Below are 21,610 nucleotides of genomic sequence, written 5' to 3'. Positions count from 1 at the left end.
CTAACCATGGACCTGGGGGTCTCTTTCCAACCCCCTCTGGAGGGTGGGTGGTCCTGGGCCCCTAGGAGCAGCACAGCTTAATGGAAAGAACCTGAGCCCAGGAGTCAGAGGACCCGGGATCTAATCCCAGCTCCTCCGCTTGCCTGCTGTGTGACCTTGAGCAAGTCACTTCACTTCTCTGGACCTCAGTTTCCTCAACTGGAAAATGAGGATTCAATACCCGTTGTCCCTCCTCCCTAGACTACGAGCCCCATGTGGGATTGGGACTGTGTCCGACCCGACGATCTGGCTTGATGAGCCCAGCGCTCTGTACAGTGCTTGGCACGTAGTGAGCGCTGAACAGATCCCACGATTATTATTGTTAGGGTTGGGCCCAGCCCCTGCCAGGGCCGCACGAAGAGCTCTTACCGATGAGGGGATAAGCCACATCTTCCTTCCCTGAGATCACCCAGAGGTGCAAGTCATCAACTCTCCCCTAGAGATGGGAAACAAGCAGAGAAACAGGCTGTGGATGGATGGATGGGCGCTGTGGGGGTCAAGGGGCCGAGGGAATCACGATTAGGATCTGTGTGATGGTGTGTCTGACGGCGTGTGTGTGTGTGATCGGTATCGTGACTGAAAAAGAGTGAGAGTTTTCCACATGTGCTTGGCGTCCCTTTATGTCTGTGTCCGTGTGTCTGATTGGGTCTGTGTGTCTACTTGACACTGGCTGTGGTTTTCTGCAACTGGGCCTGCATTAGCTGCATAGGGGTGTGTGTTTCTGTATTTCTGTGTCTACACCAGCCTGATTCCGGGGGTCTGGACGACCGATCTCGGTGTTGGTCCGTGATCGGAGAGGTTACTTTATAGTCTCCGTGGACGTCTACGACGGTGACTCAGGGCTCCTGCCTGTGCCTGGTACAGGCTGGGGGCCTGTCAGGGATGCTGCATCTGGAATTGTGTTAGAGTGTGTGTGTGTCGGGTGTCTCTGTTCAGCAGATTCCATATGCCCACCCTGACCCACCTCCTCTCCCCACCTCTCCCTGCCCAGCCTGCTCCCCCAGAGAGGGATGGATGGATTGGACAGTTGGCCCTTCAGGTTGGTCCTCGTTGTGGCCTTCCCAGCCCACAGATCTCTGGAAGACTGGCTGCCTGACCCACTCACTAGCCAGTGGGGCTGCAGTCTCTTAGCCACCGCCCCCTCTGGAGCCCTGTGGCTGTAGTCCAATAGCCACGGGCTCCCTCCTGGACCCTGGGGCTGCAGTCACTAGACACCGGCCCCCTTCCAGGCTCTGGAGAACTGTGGGTGTTCTGCAGTGGAGGCGAAAGCAGCCACGATGACAGCTTAGGCGTTACGGAGACGGGGAGGAGGACATAAGCTTGACCCAGTGACTCTGTCACTCAGTGCCTCCTCCTTGCCTGGGGCACTCTGGAACACCAAACTGCCTGGGACACACAACTCTGCCCAGGAAACAAAAAACTACCTGTGCTATGCAACACTGCCCTGGATCCACACTGTTGTCTGTGGCACAACAACCAGTCAAGGCCACACATTTCCACGAAGTAACATAATTCAGCCTGGACCTATGTCCCTTCCCAAGGCACACAATACTGCCCATGACACACAATAGAGGTCATGCCACTTTGCACCCCATTCTGTCTCCATCACACAACCCCGCTCATTCAATCAATTGTATTTATTGAGTGCTTACTGGGTGCAGGGCATTGTACTAAGCACCTGGACAGTACAATACAGCAATAAAACATCACACAACTCTATCCTGGGCCCACCCACCTCCCCAGGACAAAAATCCCCACCCAGGACACACGGTGCTCCCCAGGCAACACAAACATTTCCCAGGTCCCTCAGTGACCCCCAGGGCTGCTTGTTACAGCCTCTTAACACCAGGTCACAGAACACCCACACACACAGAACACACAGAACACACAGAACAGGACACCCACAGCACAAAATGCTGACTTTGACACGCACTGCTGTCGCCCTCCAGGTGACGTCCCCACTTACAGGGAAGTCCAGCTGGCGAGTGGCCATCTTTATAACCCCGGTCGCGGTCTCTGTGTTGGATACGGTCACTGTGGTGGTCTAGGGGATGAGGGAATCAGAGAGAGAGAGACAGAGAGAGAAAAAGGTCGGGGATTTTGGCCCGCAGGGATGACGGCCCGGGCCCGCCTACCTCCTCACCCCCTCCCTTCGTGTCCCAGTCCCTCAAAGGAACTATCTTGGAGTCCTGCCCCCGCCTTAGCTGTGAGATTGGACTCACTATGTAACCCTATTTTTTTCCTATGGTATTTGTTAAGCGCTTACTATGTGCCAGGCGCTGTTCTAAGTGCTGGGGGCGATGCAACCTAATCAGGTTGAACACAGTCCCTGTCCCACATGGGGCTCGCAGTCTTAATCCCCATTTTACAGATGAGGTAATTGGGGCACAAAGAAGTGAAGTGTCTTGCCCAAGGTCAAGAGAAGCAGCAGGGCCCAGTGGAAAGACCCCAGGCTTGAGAGTCAGAGGTCATGGGTTCCACTAATCCCGGCTCTGCCCCTTGTCAGCTGTGTGACTTTAGGAAAGTCACTTGACTTCTCTGTGCCTCAGTGACCTCATATGGAAAATGGGGATGAAGATTGTGAGTCCCATGTGGGACAACCTGATCACCTTGTATCCCCCCCCCCCCAGCACTTAGAACAGTGCTTGGCACATAGTAAGCACTTAACAAATGCCATTATTTGGTTATTAGAGAGGGAGCGTGGCTTAATAATAGTAATAATAATGGCATTTGTTAAGTGCTTAACTATGTGCCAGGCACTGTACTAAGCGCTGGGGTGGATACAAGGCTTAGAGGAAAGAGCCCAGGTTTGGGAGTCAAAAGGTCATGGGCTCTAATCCCAGCTCCGCCACTTATCAGCTGTGTGACTCTGGGCAAGTCACTTCTCTGCGCCTCAGAGGCCTCATCTGTAAAATGGGGATTATGACTGTGAGCCCACATGGGGCAACCTGATTCCCTTGTGTCCTCCCCAGTGCTTAGAACAGTGCTGGGCACAGAGTAAGCGCTTAACAAATACCAACATTATTATTATTATTATTCATCAGACAAGTGGCAGAGCTGGGATTAGAACCCAGGGCCTTCTGACTCCCGGGCCTGTGCTCTATCCACTAGGCCAACCTGCTTCTCTATTGCATAGACCTCCATTGGCCATCAGCCCTACCACAAGGCGGAGGTCACTCTGTGCTGACGCCGGGCAGGGCCCAGCCAGAAGACCCTCGAGTGTGGGACTGAATCATTTCCGGGTGTTATCTTGTATCTACCTCAGCACTCAGTACAGCGTTTGGCATGGAGTAAGGCCCTAGACAAGACCATCATTCTTCTTATTATCGTTATTACTGTTCTCATTCCGATCGCCGCCAAGAATGACCCCAACTCTCATTGCGGTTCCCCGCCAGCTTCTTCCCCTGCCCCCAGTAATCTCACGTGACTTCACCTGGTCCAGATATTTCCCTCACCAACCCCCCACCACGAAGACTTTATAGACAGCAGGGTTAAACAGGATTTCCCCGGGGCCTTTGATGTGAGTTTCTGACCTAACGTGGACCTGCTTGGGGCTCAACCCTCCGGATGGTCGGTTCCCTGCTCCAGAAGGGGCTCCAAGGCCCGGCCTCCCACCTCCCCCGCCTCTTGAGGGGCTAAGTTGACTCACCGAGATTCTCCGGTCGGGCTCCAGCATCAGGATTTGAAGGGGCAAGCTCTGTGGCTCTTCCTTCTCCTTCAGCTCCTTGCTCTGCCTGCAGGTAGGGCAGGGACAGCAGGGGTGGTGCAAAGGATCTGTCTTCAGGTGGTCCAGGACAGCTACCCAGTGGTGTCCCTGGGGCAGGCCCAGACTCTAGTCCTCCTCCCCCCACCCCGTGGCCAGTAGAGCTTCGGGGTTCAGCATCCCCAAATCCCCAAGTGGGAGGCCCCAGCCGAGAGAAGAGAAGGCTCTGGAGGGAGGTTTCAACCATCTCCAAATTTCCAGGAGATTAGTCTGTCAGACAAAAGGGTTGAAGCTGCAGTCTCACTGTGCCTCGATCTCATCTATCTCGCTGCCGACCCCTCGCTCACATCCCGCCTCTGGCCCTCCCTCCTCAAATCCACAGACCATTACTCTCCCCCACTTCAAAACCTCACTGAGAACCCATCTCCTCCAAGAGGCCTTCCCTGACTAAGCCCCCCTTTCCTCTTCTCCCACTCCCTTCTCCATCACCCTGCATTGTTTGCTCCCTTTGTTCATCCTCTCTCCCAGCTCCACAGCACTTATGTATATATCTATAATTTATTTATTCATATTAATGTCCGTCTCCCCCTCTCTAAACTGGAATCTCCATGTGAGCAGGGAATGCGCCTGTTAATTGTTGTAGTGTACTCTCCCAAGTTTAGTACAGTGCTCTGCACATAGTAACGACTCAATAAATACAACTGAATGAATGAATGAAGACATGACTGCTGGTGAGGGGTGTTGGCCACCAAGTTTGGTGGCTGAGGGAAGGGTAGGATCACCTTTCTGGGGACATTAGGCTCACTCCTTCCCCGAGCCTGAGTCTTGGATGAGTTGAGCCTTGGGTGTCCCTGATAAGGAGGGTCCTGCCCCCTTACAGGAAGAGGCCCAGAAGGGTCACCCCTGGGAGAATGAGGGAAGAGAAGGGGAGAGGTGAGGAGGGTTGGGGAGGGACGGGCGGTGCTGGGGGGTCTCACCACAGCAAGGCGGAAAGCCAACGCTCCTTTGTCTCAGATGAGCTGAAAGACGAGAGGGAGGGAAACAGAAGGGAAAAGATATAGAGAGCGGAGGGAAGGACCTCCCCGGGAAAGGTCTCCGGTGGCCAGTTCCTAGCTCTGGCCACTGTCTGGCTTTAGCCATGGGGTCCACTAGGGCTCCTTCCTCAGGGGGAAGGAAAGAGAAATGTTGCCCTTCCCGGTTTCCTGCCCCCATGGCCCATACACACAACCCCTGGCAAGGCCTCCTGCTTCTGCCAGGGCCCGGTCCTGGCCCCCAGCTCTGTGGCTCTTCCCCGGCCCCCAGATCTTCGGGCCTGGTCCAGTGCTCCACTGAGCCCTGTGCTGTAGAACCACCTTTAAACACTCTCTCTCTGGGCCGCTCAGCCCCCTTCCAGCCCCGCAATTTCCAGAAGCCGGTGCTGGAGGGTGAAAGAGCTGCGGGTTGAGGGTGGGGACTGGGGGAGTGGAGGGGCCCAGAGTGGTTATCACTACAGGGACCGGAGGGGCCGAGGGGGATAAGGGCACTAGAGAGGGGTGGGAAGAAATGGGGGCCGGGGGAAGAGGCAGAAGCACAGCACCCCCGGGCTCCTTCCTCCCCATCCCGGATAATCTGTAGCTAAAGCCCAGCGGCACCCTGGAGACTACTGGGGAGGATTCCGGGAGTCCTGGAAAGTGCCGAGGATCTAGGACGAATGAGATTTTGCTACCCCTAAAATCACCCAATGCCCCAGGGATCCCTTAGGTTCTGATCCTGGCTCCAACAGTTGTCTGCTGTGTGATCTTGGCAAGTCACTTCATTTCTCCGCGTCTCAGTTACCTCCCCTGTAAAATGGGGATTGAGACCACGATCGCCACGTGGGACAGGGACTGCGTCCAACCCAATTTGCTTGCATCCACCCTACCGCTTAGTAGAGTGCCTGGCATGTAGGAAGTGCTTAACAAATACCACAAATATCATTATTATTATTAAAATTTCTTGTCCTGAAAGTGTGTGCATGTGTGTGTGTGTGTTTGTGTGCACATATATGTGCGTGCAAGACTGTGAGGGTTTGTGTGCACGTGAAATGTTGGGTTGGAGTGGTGAGAGAGGCAGGGCACCTTTCTGTGGAGAGCAGGCAGCTCAGCCCAGAGACAGGGGACTGGTTGAGATGACCCTCATTGGCCCCTCCTGGCCCAAGATATCTAGATCTCCAAGGAGGGCACTGCAGAGACGAGTGGGAAGCAAACCGCTCCCGCTCCCCACCCCAGCGGGGCAGCTTTCGGGGAGGATGGAGGGTCTCTGCTTGAGCAGGGGTCTGGGCCTTTTTCCTCCTTGGGAATGCCTTCTGGACAGCCTTGCTAAAAAACCCTTCCCAAGCATTAGAAAACCACATCGGGGCCCAGGAGGCACGAGAAGGGTCTGGTTGACTCCTCTATGGAGTCAGAGTGTCGGGGGGTGGTCCGAAGTGATGTTACAAGGCATGGGGAGATGTCACGGGGGTGGGGGAGATGTCACGGGGGACACCCTGAAGCATCCCCAGGTGGCCGTACCTGAAGGTAACTACGCAGTTGGCTGTGGGCCAGCCGAGGACGAAGGAGTGGTCGGCACTGGCCCGCTTCTCGGAGACCTCGCCGAGACAGGTGGCCGTCCACACCTCACTCAGGCCAACCTGCTTCTTCACCTTCAGGCTCGAGGAGGATCTAGCGAGAGAGGAATGGGAATGGGGGAGCTTGTCAGACAGGGCCGGGGTGGGAGGGCTCCTCTGAAAGGGCACACCCTGGGGCCACTGCTGGACACAATTCTGCAGGCTGTAGGCCTTTGCCCAGAAAGATGCTGGGAACCCCACCCTACCCTGGATCCTGGGCTACCCGTGATGCCACTGACCCCAACTGACCCCCCGTCAGAGGCCGGGGCTGAGGGAGGCAGGTAGAGAGAGGGGCAGCTCTCCCTAGGCTGCAGGCTACCAGCCTACACAGGGTGGCTCTCTGGGCTCCAGGGAAGCACTGAGGTTCCCAAGACTTGCTGACCATGGGGACCCGGCAGGGAATCAAGTCCAGGGCCGTGGTGATGGCTGGGGTCTCCCAGCGGGCCCAGCTTTCTGGTCCTGCCCAGCCCGGCCATCCCCCGTTCCCGGTCGTCCCGTCCCCGGCCACCCCGCCCCCGCCAGCCGGCGTGGTCCTTGTCGCTCGCGGGTCCACTCACTTGGACTTGGCGACGACAAGGGTGTCGTTGAACAGGAAGAGGTGGCGATCCTGGGTCTGCAAGCCGGTGGTCAGTTGGACCCGCTCGTCCATTATGAAGACGGACCCCGGGGCGCAGAAGGCCCCCAGGGCGGGGCCGTCGGTGGGCAGGGTTGGGGAGGGCGGGGACTCCCTGCCAGCGGAAGACACAGAGCACCGGGTTGGGTTTCTGCCACGTGCAGGGCTTAGTACAGTACTTTGCACACAGTTAGCTCTCAGTAAATACGATTGAATGAATGACCGTACATATGTGCAGGTGTGTGTGGGAGTTGTTTTTTTTTTTTAAATGGTATTTGTTAAATGCTTACTATGTGCCAGGCACTGTTTGAAGCGCTGGGGTAAATACAAGGTAATCGGCTTGGACGCAGTCTCTGTCCCACGCAGAGCTCACAGGCTTAATCCCCACATTACAGATGAGGTAACTGAGGCACAGAGAAGTTAAATGACACGCCCAAGGTCACACAGCAGAAAAATGGCGGAGGCAGGATTAGAATCCAGGTCCACGCTGTTTCCCTGTTTTGGCGTACGTATGTTTTTGTGCATCAATATGTGTGTTTATGAGCATGTGTGTGCCTGCATGTGTGAGTGCCTATGTCTGCAGGTATGTTTGTGTGTGCATCGGTGCTTGTGTTTGTGTGTGGGTGTGTGTGTACCCCAGCTCCCTTGCTTGATGGAGAGCTCCTCATTCATTCATTCATTCATTCATTCAGTCAGTCAGTCAGTCAGTCAGTCAGTCATATTTATTGAACGCTTGCCGTGTGCAGAGCACTGTACTAAGCGCTTGGAAAGCACAATTCGGCAACAGAGACAATCCCTGCCCACAACGGGCTCCCAGTCTAGAGGCGGGGAGACAGACATCAAAACAAGTAAACAGGCAAGGGCAGAAACGCTATCTCCTCATTCTAATGAGAATTCAGTAGAGAAGCAGCTCGGCCTGAGTCGGCAGAGAGAGCCGGTCTGGGATCCAGAGGCCCAGCTGGGGCCCATCCTGGGGCCTGTCAACAACGTACACACTCTGGATGGGCAGCGGGGGACGAGAATCCCAGCGGAAGCTCCTTGTTCAAGACCTTCAGCTCCCTGTGGGCCGGGAACTTGTCTACTGATTCTGTTGTGTTGGATTTAGTCCAGGGAAACATGCTCTGTACATCATGGAATGATTAGGTGGCAAATTAAATGGGGGGATGGGGAGGCAGGAGTCTTCCCTTCCCTTCCCCGCTCCCCTCTCCCGCTTCCCTCCCTCTCTCTGCCCCGCACCTTTTCCTTACAGCCCAGTGCTTTAGCGGAGATGGGGGAGGGATCAGGCGGAACGCTTTTCCATGGGTGCTGAGTGGGATGGAGTGGGAGAGTTGAAGCTGAAGCCACAGGGCCCTCTGACCTGGGTGACCTCTCCACGGACTAGGGGATTGGAGGGGCAAGGACAGGTGGATGAATCGGCCCCATCCCAGCCCCCTTTGCCCCCTGAGCCTGTCCCCAGGACCCGTCCCCTAAGAGGGGCTTGGGGGGGGAGAATCGGGGGGAGAAGCAATCGGAGCGGAATTTGAAGACGCCCACGTGGTGCCCGGAGCCTCTCCAGCTGGCGAGGGGCCTCCCTTGGGTCAAACGTGCCTCAGCTGGCACCCTGACATTGACACAGGGCACCCTGTGGGGATACATGCTGGTGCCTGTGTGTGTGTTTCTATGTGCGTGTGCAAGAGAGGGGATTTCAAGCATTTCGAGGATAGGGTCGCTCTACGGGGAAAGTCTGCAGCTCCTGAAAGCTGGATGATTGTGAGCTCGTTGTGGGTGGGACTGTGTCGGTTGTTGGATTGTACTCTCTCAAGCTCTTAGTACAGTGCTTCGCACACAGTAAATGCTCGATAAATACAGCTGAATGAATGGAAGGTGTACTTTACTGAGCCCTGTCTGCTCGTCAGCCCGCTCTTTGGTCTGCATCGGGGGCACCCATTGAGGACAGAGCTGGGGCAGGTCCTAGGGAGGGAAGCAGGACACACACCAGCCTGTGCTGAGCCCTGAGGGGAGACTCAGGGGGAAACAGGACATGGTCAATGGCCTGGAGGGGCCAGCAATCTGACAGAGGCGGGACACACACACACACACAATTACACACAGCAGCAATAAAGAAAAGTAAAGCACAACAGAAATATCAATCTTTTCACTCTCACAGTACACAGAGTGTAAGTGATGGATAGAAGCAATACAAAGACATCAGAACACAAATCAGGAGACAGATAAACAGTGAGCCGAGATATACCCAAACATTGAGGGTTCTTAGGATCCGGGGAGGCAGATGTGGGGAATCCGTAATGGCTTCTGGGAAGAAGTTGGGGGAGGGAATAACAATGATAATAATAATTGCGGGATTTGTTAAGCCCCTATTGTGTGTCGAGCACTCTCTAAGTGCTGGGGTAGATACAAGTTAATTGGGTTGAAAACAGTCCCTGACTCTCACAGGGTTCACCAACTCTGTAGGAGGGAGATCAGGATTTGAACTCCCATTTTCTAGATGAGGAAACTGAAGAATGGAGCAGTTAATAGACTTGCCCAAGGTCCCACAGCAGGCAAGAGGTGGAGCCAAGATTAGAACCAGGACCCTTTCCACTAGGTCACACTGCTCTGGCGGGGGGCATCCCTGAGTGGGAGGAAGTGGGAGATAACCCCTGCTGGGGCATTCCCCTGCCCGTTTCCCATCACCTTTCGGGGCTGGCAGGAGGTGGAGGAGGAGCCGGCATGGGAATGGCGGTTGGATTCGGTTGGTTTGTCAGGAGAGGGGGTGGTTGAGGACAGCAGGCACTGCTGACTCCCTGGGTTCATAGCGGGCACTTCATGCAATCCCAGGCAGCGGGGAGGTGTTTCCAAACCCCGGAAGCGGAGGGGGAACCGTCTTGGCCCGCTGTGAGGCCAATTCCCGACAGAGGCTGCTCGGCAGGGGGTCAAGCAAAAGAAGCTGAAGCTTCCCAGTGACGATGACGGGGGCGGGAAGGGCTGCCGGAGACCACCCAAGCTCAAACGTCCACCGAGCGGTCTCCTCAGCACGCCTCCTTTCTGAGGAAAGAGTGGTGGCGCTTGCAGAGGCAGCAAGCTCACACCCGGGTCCAGAGGCGACGTCCCTGGGTGAGAGGTCCCGGGGCGGGGCAGGGGCTTACCGGGACAGGGTCCTGGACTTGCTGAGGGCCCTGCTGATGGCGGAAGGGGTGGACCGTCTCCCGGGGGCCGTCGGCTTCATCTTCTGTGGGAGAAAGGGGGGGAGGGTCAGCGTGGCGCCGCTTTGGTCCGCTTACTAGGCCCCCCTCTTTCCACCCCCCCAGGCCTCGTGTCCTGCCGACTGGCTCCCACCCGCCCCGTCTCAGTGGATGGGTCAGGGATCATCCGGCTAGGGTGGTGCCGGAGAGGCTGGCATGGGCCTGAATGGGCACGAGGCCAGGGGTCAGAGAGAGAGACTGTCTAATGGAGAGAGTATGGGCCTGGGAGTCAGAAGGTCACGGGTTCTAATCCCGTGTGTGCTGTGTGACCTTGGGCAAATGACTTAAATTTTCTGTGCCTCAGTTACCTCGACTGTAAAAAATGGAGACTTTAGAGTAAGAGCCCAGTGTGGGGCAGGGATCGTGTCCAACCTGATTAACCTGCATCTACCCCAGTACTTTGAACAGTGCTTGGCAAATAGTAAGCGCTTAGCAAGTACCATAATTATTATTAGAGGTGGGGGAGAAATGATTGCAGCTGGACCCCTTCTTAGGTCTGACCGGGACTCCCCGGCATCTCCAAACTCCTGGATGTTCACCCCAAGAACAACCTCACCCCAACCTCTCTCCCACACTCTCTGGCCCCAGCTCTTAGAGGGTGGGGTGAGGGGGGCTGGGAGAGGTGAAGAGACAGTTTTTCCACAGAGCCAGGCCCATGGGCCTGGGGCGCTCACTCTGGGCAGCCCTGACATGATGGGCACCGGGGAGAGGTCCCCCTAACTCGCCCCTCCTTCACCCGTAGCTCAGGCGAGGAAGCACAGAGGGGGGTCATGGCTGTCCCTGCTCAGGCAGAGATGCTGAGCTTGGGGAGGGACCACCCAGAGACGCAGAGACGGGACCGCAGAGACACAGAGATGAGACCTGGCTGTTCCTAGCTACACTGGGAGTGTAGTCTGGCCTCTAGCTACTAGCCTCTGGGTGACCTTGATCTGTCTCACCTTGATCTGTCTGCCTGGCCTTGGGGCCAGAGGAATAGTAATATCAGTGGTCGAGATAATAGTAATAGTGACATTAACACTAAGAGTAGCAGTAATAATAATTGTCTTGTCTTATGCCGTGGAGTTGTTTCCGACCCATAGCGACACCACGGACCCATCTCTCCTAGAATAAGACAGAAACTCCTCACTATTGGCTTCAAAGCTCTCCATCACCTCGCCCCTTCTTACCTCACCTCCCTTCTCTCCTTCTACGGCCCAGCCCGCACACTCCGCTCTTCCGGTGCTAACTTTCTCACTGGGCCTCCGTCTCACCTGTCCCGCAGGCGACCCCTGGTCTACGACCTACCTCTGGCCTGGAACGCCCTCCCTCCTCAAATCTGCCAAACAATCACTCTTCCCCCCTTCAGAGCCCTCACGAAGGCTCACCTCCTCCAAGAGGCCTTCCCAAACTAAGCCCCACTTTTTTCTCAGCTCCCCCTCCCCTCCGCGTCGCCTCGACTCGCTCCCTTTGCTCTGCCCCCCTATTCCTGCCCCACGGCACTTAGGTATATATCTATAATTCCATTTATTTATATTGATGCCTGTTTACTCGTTTTGATGTCTGTCTTCCCCATTCTAGACTGTAAGCCCAGGGTGGGCAGGGTTTGTCTCTCTTTATTGCCGAATCGTACTTTCCAAGCGCTTAGTAGAGGGCTCTGCACACAGTAAACACTTAATAAATATGACTGAATGAATAAATCGTTCTGGTAGTGTATCCATAGTGTTTTCTTGGTAAAAATCTGGAAGTGGTTTATCCTTGACTCTTTCAGGTAAACTTGAGTCTCCACCCTTGACTCTCTCCCGTGCCGCTGCTGCCCGGAACAGGGGAGTCTTGACTTGTAGCACAGTAATAGCTTTAATAGTAGGAGTAATAGTGATAATCGTGAGAAACAGCACGGCCTAGAGGAAAGAGCCAGGGCCCAGGAGTCAGTGGACCAGAGTTCTAATCCTGGCTCCATCATCTGCTTGCTGGGTGACCTTAGGAGAGTCACCTCACTCCTCTATGGCTTCGGTTTCCTCATCTGTAAAGTGGGGATTCAATACATGTTCTCCCTCCCCCTTAGACTGTGGGACAAGAAGTGTGTCCATTCTGATTAATACAGTGCTTGGCACACCGTAAACACTTAACAGATAGGATGATTGTTAGTAATAGTTGCATTTATTGAGCTCCCATTTAGTGCAGTGCACTGGGCTATTGTGAATAACTGTGCTCCTTGTTAAGTGCTTGCTACATACCAAGCACTATAATAGATACAAGATGTTCAGGTTGGGCACAATCCCGGTCCCACAGGGGCTTACAGTCTAATGGGGAAGGAGAAAAAGCATTGAATGCCCATTTTACAGATGAGGACACTGAGGCCTAGTGTCATAATAATAATAATAATGGCACTTTTTAAAGCACTTAGTATGTGCCAAACACTGCTGTAAACTCTGGGGTAGATCCAAGTTAATCAGGTTGGTCACAGTCCCTGTCCCATACGGGGCTCGCGCTCTTAATCTCCATTTTACAGATGAGGTAACTGAGGGCCAGAGAAGTAAAGTGATGATTTGCCCAAGGTCACACAGCAGACATGTGATGGAGCAGGGATTAGAACCCAAGTCCTTTTGACTGCCAGGCCCGTGCTCCACCCTCTAAGCCACGATGTGACTTGCCCCATGTTACACAGCAGATAGGTGGCAGAAGCGGAATTAGAACCCAAGTCCCCTGGCTCCCAGGCTCATGTTCCTGCCCCTGAGCCCTGCTGCCTCCCTGGGCACAAGTTCGGGACTCAGAAGTGGCCGATTTAGGGGGCAGTGACCACTGCTTCTTCAAGGGGCGAGGGCCTGGGCAGCCTTCTCAGAAAAAGCAAGTCAGGATGGTCGGAACCAGGGTCTCCACACGGCCAGGTTGCCACTGGTCCAGTCCAGAGCCCCAGGGGGCCTGGGGAAAGCCCCCTGAACATAATAATAATAATTATGGTACTTGTTATTCATTCAATAGTATTTATTGAGCGCTTACTATGTGCAGAGCACTGTACTAAGTGCTTGGAATGTACAAATCGGTAACAGATAGAGACAGTCCCTGCCCTTTGATGGGTTTACAGTCTAATCGGGGGAGACGGACAGACAAGAACAATGGCAATAAATAGAATCGAGGGGATGAACATCTCATTAAAACAATAGCAAATAAATAGAATCAAGGTGATGTACATCTCATTAAGATAAATAGGGTAATGAAAATACATACAGTTGAGCGGAGGAGTACAGTGCCAAGGGTATGGGAAGGGAGAGGGGGAGGAGCAGAGGGAAAGGGGAGAAAGGAGGGTTTAGCTGTGGAGAGGTGAAGAGGGGGGTGGAGGGAGCAGAGGGAAAAGGGGAGATCAGTCTGGGAAGGCCTCTTGGAAGAGGTGAGCTTTAAGTAGGGTTTTGAAGAGGGGAAGAGAATCAGTTTGGCGGAGGTGAGGAGGGAGGGCGTTCCAGGACCGCGGGAGGATGTGGCCCGGGGGTCGACGGCGGGATAGGCGAAAACGGGGGACGGTGAGGAGGTGGGCGGCAGAGAAGCGGAGCGTGCGGGGTGGGCAGTGGAAAGACATAAGGGAGAAGAGGTAGGAGAGGGCAAGGTGATGGAGAGCCTTGAAGCCTAGAGTGAGAAGTTTTTGTTTTGTGCGGAGGTTGATAGGCAACCACTGGAGGTTTTAAAGAAGGGGAGTGACATGCCCAGAGCGTTGCTGCTTGTTAAGCACTTACTGCGTGCCAGCCACCCATCTAAGTGCTGGGGTAGATACAAATTAATCCCGTTGGACACAGTCCAACATGAGGCTCACTCTCTTAATCCCCATTTTACAGATCAAGTAACTGAGGCCCAGAGAAGTGAAATGACTCGCCCCCGGTCACACAGCAGACAAGTAGTGGATCGGGGATTAGAACCCAGGACCTTCTGACTCCCAGGCTCGTGCTCTCTCCAATAAAACATGCTGCTTCTCTAGTCTGAACCAGCCCCACCCTCCACCCAGAGGAGCCTGCTCAGCAGATCTTGGGGTCAAGCGGATTCCTTGGGTCGCCGCCCAGCTATGTAACCGAGCCCCCTCGGAAGCAAATCAGCGATGGCAAATATTTAAACAAACTGGGAGCGGGTGGACTGTCAGCAGGCCCCAGGCTGAGGATCCCACAGAGGTGGGAAGATTGAAAGGCTCCCGGACCCCTAGACTCCCTAGGAGGGAGGGCGGCTGGCCCGGTCCTGCCCTGGCCCCCAGGGAACCGGCCGTGCCAGGCTGAAGGGCCCTCTGCTCCCAGGCTTCACTCGCAGGGCTGAGGTGGCCACTGGCCACTGAGGTCTTCCGCTCTCCCGAGCCTGCAGACGAGTGCATCGGGATCGGGTGACCTGCTTCGGTGGGCTATACGAGCCTGTCCTTGGGTTCCTGGCTGGGTGGCCGGGTGGCCAGTCAGTCAGCCAATCGTTTTTAGTGAGCGCTTACTGGGTGCGGAGCGCTTTGCCTAACACTTGGTTGAGTTCAACATAACCATATAACAGACACGGTCCCTACCCCCAAGAGCTAACAGTCTAGAGGGGGAGAGAGACATTAATAGGAATAAATAAATGACAGATACGGACATAAGTGCTGTGAGGCTGGGAAGGGGGATGCAAAAAGGGAGCAAGTCAGGGTGACGCAGAAGGGAGTTCAAGAAAAGGAAAACAGCGCTTAGGCAGGGAAGGCTTCTTGGAGGAGATGTGCCATGGTCTGCCCCCAGCTCAGCAGCTGGTGAAAGGGCAGGGGGTCGGGCTGCTTTCCCCCCGTCCCCTCTGCCTCTCATGACTGCATTCCCCAGCCGTGGAGCCTCTCCCTCCCTCCCTCCGTCCACCCCAGCTGTGCAGAGCTTTCTCCCAGCCGGCAGAAGGGCCGGGTCTGGCTCTCCACATCTGGCGGCGCTGGAAGAGGAGGGGCCGGGCGGCTGCTGCCTTTCCTGTGCTGTTGCTCTCCTGATGTGGGGGAACATGTGGGCCCCAGGACCTGGCTGGGAGAGCAAGACTCGGGGGCCCGGCGGGGGTGGGAGCGGGCCGGGCGGGGGCCGGGGCAGTCTGCCCAAGGCGGGGGACGGACTGCGTGTTGTTCCTGAGGCCCCGAGCCTGCACGGGCCAGGGACGGGGAAGGCCCCCGGATCCCTGGTTATATCCTTACCCTAGGAAAAATGCAGAGGAGGAGGGGGAAGGATGAGGAGCTGCTCAAGAGGGGCCCACTCTCCCCCACCCTAAAATCTGCATTTCGAGCAGCTAGCTCCAAGGCCCTCCATGCCTCCTCCCTCACACAAGGCTGGCGGGTGGTTTCAGAGCAGTGGCGGGGCGGGGACTTGGCGGCAGTGGGGGACCAGGGTCGTGGGGGTGGTGGGTGACAGGGGCAGGGGCCCAGCAGGAGTCGGGGGTGGGGATTCAGCAACAGCGGAGCTACGGCCTCCCTCTCTCCTGAATCACCCCAGCAACGGACTGAAGTTTACTCAACAGAGGAGGCAGGCAGGCCGCTGGGCCCCAGCTGGGCCGGGGCCTGGATTCTGGAACCTGGCCTAGGCCCAACCGGCCCCTGACTGCCAAGCCCAGCCCTGGGCTTCTTGGCACGGCCCCGCCTCTGAGCTCCGGCTGCTTCATTCCAAACCCATGTATGGCCTCTGAACATCCCAGCTGGCCCACGCCCGCATGCCCTCCCTTCCTCCCTCTTGCCCACCCCGCCCGCCCCCCTCCCTCCCTCTCTCCCTCTCCCCTCCCCTGCCTGCAGTCAAACAATAATAATAATTACGGTACTTCTTAAGCACTTACTATATGCCAGGCACTGCTCTAATCACTGAGGTAGATATACGTTAATTGGTTTGGACACAGTCCCTCTCCCAGACTGGGCTCATCCTCTTAATCCCCATTTTTTCCAGATGAAGTTAACGAGGCCCAGAGAAGTGAAGTGACCTGCTCAAGGTCACACGGCAGACAAGTGGCGGAATCAGTCCTTCTGACTCCCAGATCCGGGTTTTCCCCGCTACACAGTGCTGCTTCTGCGGGGACGGTGTAAGGGGTGGGGAGGGGTTGGATGGGAGTGAGTGATGGGGGTTGGCATGGGAGGAGTGGAATGAGGGGTGGCACTGGGACGGCAGGATGACACCGATGGGGTGGGGGAAGCCAAAGTGTGGGCAGGGGTTGGATGGAGGGCAGGGAATGTGTCTGCTTATTGTTATATTGTCCTCTTCCAAGCGCGAATTACAGTGCTCAGTAAATGCAGTAAGTGCTCAATAAATATGACTGAATGAAGGAATGAAAAGGAGGGTGGGGATAGGCTGACTGGAGGGAGGGGTCAGGTGGGGTCAGAGAAATTTCAGGGTTATAGGTGAGGTGGTCAACAGCGATGACTGCTTTATCCGGTAGCTCCGTGATTAAATTGCTGAACTGAACGTACGTCCTTGGGTTCCCGAGTGTGAAGAAGGGAATGTTTCGGGGTAGACAGAAGGCTACTATTACCACTAGCACTTAGTATTTTTCTATCCCACCCCAGCACTTAGTACAGCGCTCTGCACATAGTAAGTGCTTAACAGATACTATAATTGTAATTATTATTGTTATTATTCCTGCTCCCACTATTGCTAGCAGTGTGGCTCAGTGGAAAGAGCCCGGGCTTAGGAGTCAGAGGTGCCGGGTTCTAATCCCGGCTCCGCCGCTTGTCAGCTGTGTGACCTTGGGCAAGTCACTTAACTTCTCTGGGCCTCATTTGCCTCATCTGGAAAATGGGGATAATAACGACGGCATTTGTTAAGCGCTTACTATGCATGCGGCCCTGTTCTAAGCGCTGCGGGGGATACAAGGTGATCAGGTTGTCCCACGTGGGGCTCACAGTCTTCATCACCATTTTACAGATGAGGGAACTGAGGCACAGAGATGCTAAGTGACTTGCCCAAAAGTCACACAGGGATGAAGACTGTGAGTCCTACGTGGGACAACCTGATTACCGTGTATCTACCCCAGCGCTTAGAATGGTGCTTGGCACATAGTAAGCGCTTAACAAATACCAACATTATTATTATGACTACAATTACCACCAATAGTAACAATGATTATTTCTGTGATACTGGTTAAGCGTCTACTACATTCCCAGCACCGTACTATATGAGGGAAATCAGGCACTGAGAAATTAAGTGACTCGCCCAAAGTCACACAGCAGGCAAGGGGCCGAGCCAGGATTAAAACCCAGGTCCTCTGACTCCCAGGCCTTTGATCTATCCACTAGACTATTTCTGCCACTGCTGATGCTATTACTGCTAACAGTAATAATAATAATTCCGGCAACTGTTGAGAGCTTACTATGTTCTAAACGTTGGGGTAGATACAAGAGAATGGGGTTGGGCACGGTCCTTGTCCCACGAGGGGCTCACGGTCTTCATCCCCATTTAACAGGTGAAATAACTGAGGCACAGAGAAGTGAAGTGACTTGCTCAAAGTCACATAGCAGATGAGAGGCAGCTCCAGGATTAGAACCCAGGTCCTTCTGACCCCTAGGCCCGGGTTCTAACCACTAGGCATTACTATTACCGCTTCTGCTGCTGTTCTATGCCCAGGCGCCGCTTACAAGCAGTCGAACGCTGCACCCGGAGCCATGGCTGAGGGAGCTGCAGCGCTGAGAATGAAGAGAACAGAAATCAAAACATCTGGGACTAGACAAGGGATGCAGCGATTGAAACCGATCAGCCGGTATAAAACCGGATGACTTACCAATCGGTAAAACCAATCAAAAATGTTTCTCGAGTACCCACTCCGGGCAGCACACTGTCCTAAACGCTCGGGAGTGTTCAATGGAGTGAGTGGACACCATCCCTGTCCTCGAGGAGGCTACAATCTAGTGGGAGAGGCAGGGAGTGAAATAAATTACGAGGAGCAGATAGCGATATAGGGCATTTAATCCCATCATTGTGCTCCAGGTGCGGGATGGGGGGAATAAGGGGAGTGGGCAGTGACTTCCCAAGGGGTCGGGTGTCCGGAGGTTTGTAATGGCAGTTGGGTAGACACAAAGAGGGAGATGAGAAATGCCTTGGGAAAGGCCTCCTGGCCCGGCCACCCTCGGGGTAGGCGGACGCCTCAGGCCACATCCAATACTGACCTCATCTGTCCCTTTAGAGAGCCCGAGAGAGGAGTTGTAACAGCCGGACCGTCATCAGCCTCCTCAAATCCTTTGGCTCTTTCATGAGGAGAAAGGCTGGGTTCAGTCAGCGGAGTAGGCCGGAGGCCTCCGGGCGGAACTTCCAGGATGGGGGATTCTGGGAAATGGCGACACCCTGAGGGACTCCACACAGGGGGAGGAAAGAGGGAGAGGACCGGGAAAACGGGCTAGGAGATCCGCTTACCCCACAAGTCACTGGAAGAGATTGTTTTTTATGGTATTTGTTAAGTGCTTCCTAGGCGTCAGGCACTCTACTAAGCGCTGGGGTAGGTCCCGGATATTTGGAACGGACACGGTCCCCGTCTCACATAGAGCTCACGGTTTTAGTCTCCGTTAGAGTGAGGTGATTGAGGCACAGAGAAGTTAAATGACCTCACCCAAGAGCAGACAGGTGGAGAAGCTGGGATTAGAACCCAGGTCCTTTGGACCCCCGGGCCCAGGCTCTTTCCATTGGGACGTGCTGCTTCTGTTCTGAGGCAAGAAAGGGTTACTGTTTTCCCTACGTGTAATTCATTTTGATGTCTGTCTTCCACTCTGGCCTATCAGCTCCTTGTGGGCAGGGATCACCTCTATCAACTCTGCTGTGTTGTACTCTCCCAAGTGCTTACTACAGTGCTCGGCATATAGGAACAGCATTATAAATACTATCGATTGCTTGATTGATTGAGAGTAGAAGACTCTGGGAGAAGTGATCCAGTGCACATCTTGGTCCATTCAGCCCTAAAAATGCCTGCCTCTTCCTCCCCCTCTAATAATGATAGAGATATTGGTTAGGTGCTTACACCGGGCTGAGCACTGGGGTGGATATGAGGTAATCAGGTGGGACTGCTGGGGCTCACAGTATAAGTAGGAGGGAATAGGATTTAATCTCCATTTGTATAGAAGAGGAAATTGGGAAAAGCAGCATGGCCTGGGAATCAGAAGGACCTGGGTTCTAATCCTACCTCTGCCACTTGTCTGCTGGGTGATCTTGGGCAAGTCACTTCACTTCTCTGTGCCTTATCTGTAAAATGGAGATTGAGACTGTGTCCATCCTGATCAGTTTGTGTCTACCCCGGTGCTTAAAACCGGTGCCTGGCACATAGTAAATGCTTAAAAAATACCCTTATTAAAAAAGAAAACCCAAAAAACTGAGGCACAGAGAAGATAAATGATTTCCTCAAGCTCACCTGGAGAAAAGCGGTGGGACTGAGATTAGAACCTGGGTTCTCTGACTCCCAGTCTGCTGTGCTTTCCCCTAGGTTCCCCTGAGGGCAAAGACTTTGCCCAGAAGCAGCATGGCTTAAAGGAAAGAGCCCGGGTTTGGGAGTCAGAGGATGTGGGTTCTAATGCCGACTCTGCCACTTGTCTGCTGTGTGACCTTGGGCAAGCCACTTTAGTTCTCTGTGCCTCAGTTACCTCATCTGAATGAATGAATGAATGAATGAATGAATGAAAAATGGGGATTAAGACTGTGAGCCCCACGTGGGACAGACTGATTACCTTGTATCTTCCCCAGCACTCAGAACAGTGCTAGGCACAGAGTAAGTACTTGACAAATGCCATTATTATTATTATTATTATTATTCCTCCCCAGGTCCTTACCCATTCCCTCCCCAAGCCTTGCCACAGTCAGTCAGTCAGTCAGTCAGTCAGTCAGTCAGTCAAGGTATTTATTGAGCACTTACCTGGTGCAGAGCATTGTACTAAGTGGTTGGGAGAGTATAATAGATGAATAAAGAGACACATTCCCTGCCCACAATGAGCTTACATTCTGACCAAAGCAGGGATGAGGGTCAGGCCTGAGTGGAGGGGGCAAGAGGAGCCGGGGGTGGGGGGGAGGGAGAAGGGGTGACCAGAGGCTGGAACTTGGCCCTTAGAGAGCAGCTGACCTGGAGGTCCAGGCAAGAAACGAATCTACTGACTCTGCTGCATTGTCCTTTCCCAAGCACTTAGCATAGTGTTCTGCACCCGGTAAGCCCTCAGTAAATGCCACTGAGTGCTTAATCAACTGAGGACCATTTGGACACTTTCCTGAAAAGAACAAAGGCCTGGCTTTCCTGGAGAATGGATCTTGGGCAGCTGTCAGCCTCCCCCTCGTGCCTTCCAGAGGCCGCTACAGGGAAGCTGTGGATGGCCATTCCCTCCTTACACCTGGATTTTTTGGATGGTCTTCCCCTGCAGTGTGCTCTGGCAACAAGCCCCCCACAGTGTAGATCTGACTGTGCTCATAGTAGGAGGCATAGTGATGCTATTTATTGGGCACCTACTGCATCAGATGCACTGTCCAGAGCACCCAGGACAACGCAGCAGAATGAAGTGACATGTCCCCTGCTCACAAAGAAGCTGATACCGTGAGGGGGAGAGACAGACATAACAATACTGGCCAACTGGGTTCTCTGAGTACGTGATGAACGTACAATTGAAGATAAATATACACACAAGAGCTGAGGTTGGGAATGAACCAACACGAAAGAGTAGATCTCAAGAACTCCATCTGTTTCCTCCTTCTGTATCTGAGCCTCTGGACACACACACAGACACACACAAGCACATAAATGCACACACTTTCACTACACTCCCTCCAACCTTTCTGAGAAATTGTTGAAAAGCAACATGGCCTAGTGGGTAGAGCACAGACTGAGGAGTCAGAAGGACCTGGGTTCCAATCCCAGCTCTGCCCTTTGTTTGCTGTGTGACATTGGGTAAGTCATTTCACTTTTCTGGGCCTCAGTTACCTCATCTGTAAAATGGGGATTAAGCCTGTGAGCCCCATGTGCGACAGAGATTGTGTCCAACCTTATATCTACCTCGGTACTTAGAACAGCACCTGGTACATAGGAAGGGCTTAACAAATATAAAAAAACCCCATAAAATCCTTCCAGCAGGGAGGGGCCCAGATGATTTCCTGCACTGTGAATTTGGAGAAGGGGCGCACGTATGTTTCTCTGTGTGTGTGTGGGTGTGTGTGTGTATGCATGCATGCAGTCGTGTTTAAGCAAGACAAACACAGAACTGTTGGTCTGCAAATCCCACCCCACCAAGACAAATTAATGGCAGGTTCAAACCAAAGAGAAGGAAATACTTCACCAGACTTGCATATGTGTTAATGGGGGACAGGCAGGGGAGGAAGGCACAAGGAAACCATACCCCCTAAGAAGCTGGGCACCCAGAAATACCAGCAAGGTACACTGGACATATGGATCAGTGGTTCATGCTGGGTCTCCGGAGGGAGAGTTAGGGAGGGAGAGGAGAGCGCGAAGGGAGTTGGAAGGTCTGTACTGGGTCACTG

The 21,610-nt window shown here is 54.2% G+C and overlaps 1 protein-coding gene across 3 annotated transcripts in view; it reads right to left on the bottom strand.

The window, feature by feature from the left end:
• Window positions 1-21,610, bottom strand: part of LOC103167849 (rho GTPase-activating protein 20-like) — a 68,010-nt gene that overhangs the window by 22,744 nt on the left and 23,656 nt on the right. For 2 of the 3 annotated variants that reach the window (XM_029067989.2, XM_029067991.2), the window contains exons 2-8: window positions 10,104-10,186; window positions 6,923-7,093; window positions 6,271-6,420; window positions 4,720-4,761; window positions 3,689-3,773; window positions 2,006-2,083; window positions 409-475 (exon numbers count right to left, since the gene is read on the bottom strand). In XM_029067989.2, the coding sequence (XP_028923822.1) occupies window positions 409-475; window positions 2,006-2,083; window positions 3,689-3,773; window positions 4,720-4,761; window positions 6,271-6,420; window positions 6,923-7,093; window positions 10,104-10,183 (673 nt within the window). In that variant the 5' untranslated portion in view covers window positions 10,184-10,186. Of the gene's footprint in view, window positions 1-408; window positions 476-2,005; window positions 2,084-3,688; window positions 3,774-4,719; window positions 4,762-6,270; window positions 6,421-6,922; window positions 7,094-10,103; window positions 10,187-18,279; window positions 18,400-21,610 lie in introns of those variants that run through there. The other variant, XM_029067990.2, reaches the window with a different exon arrangement.

This window comes from Ornithorhynchus anatinus, chromosome 6 (genome assembly GCF_004115215.2).
Source record: "Ornithorhynchus anatinus isolate Pmale09 chromosome 6, mOrnAna1.pri.v4, whole genome shotgun sequence".
Taxonomy (NCBI): Eukaryota; Metazoa; Chordata; class Mammalia; order Monotremata; family Ornithorhynchidae; genus Ornithorhynchus; species Ornithorhynchus anatinus.
Note: the sequence above shows the minus strand (reverse complement) of the source record. Positions and strands in the feature narration are given on the sequence as shown.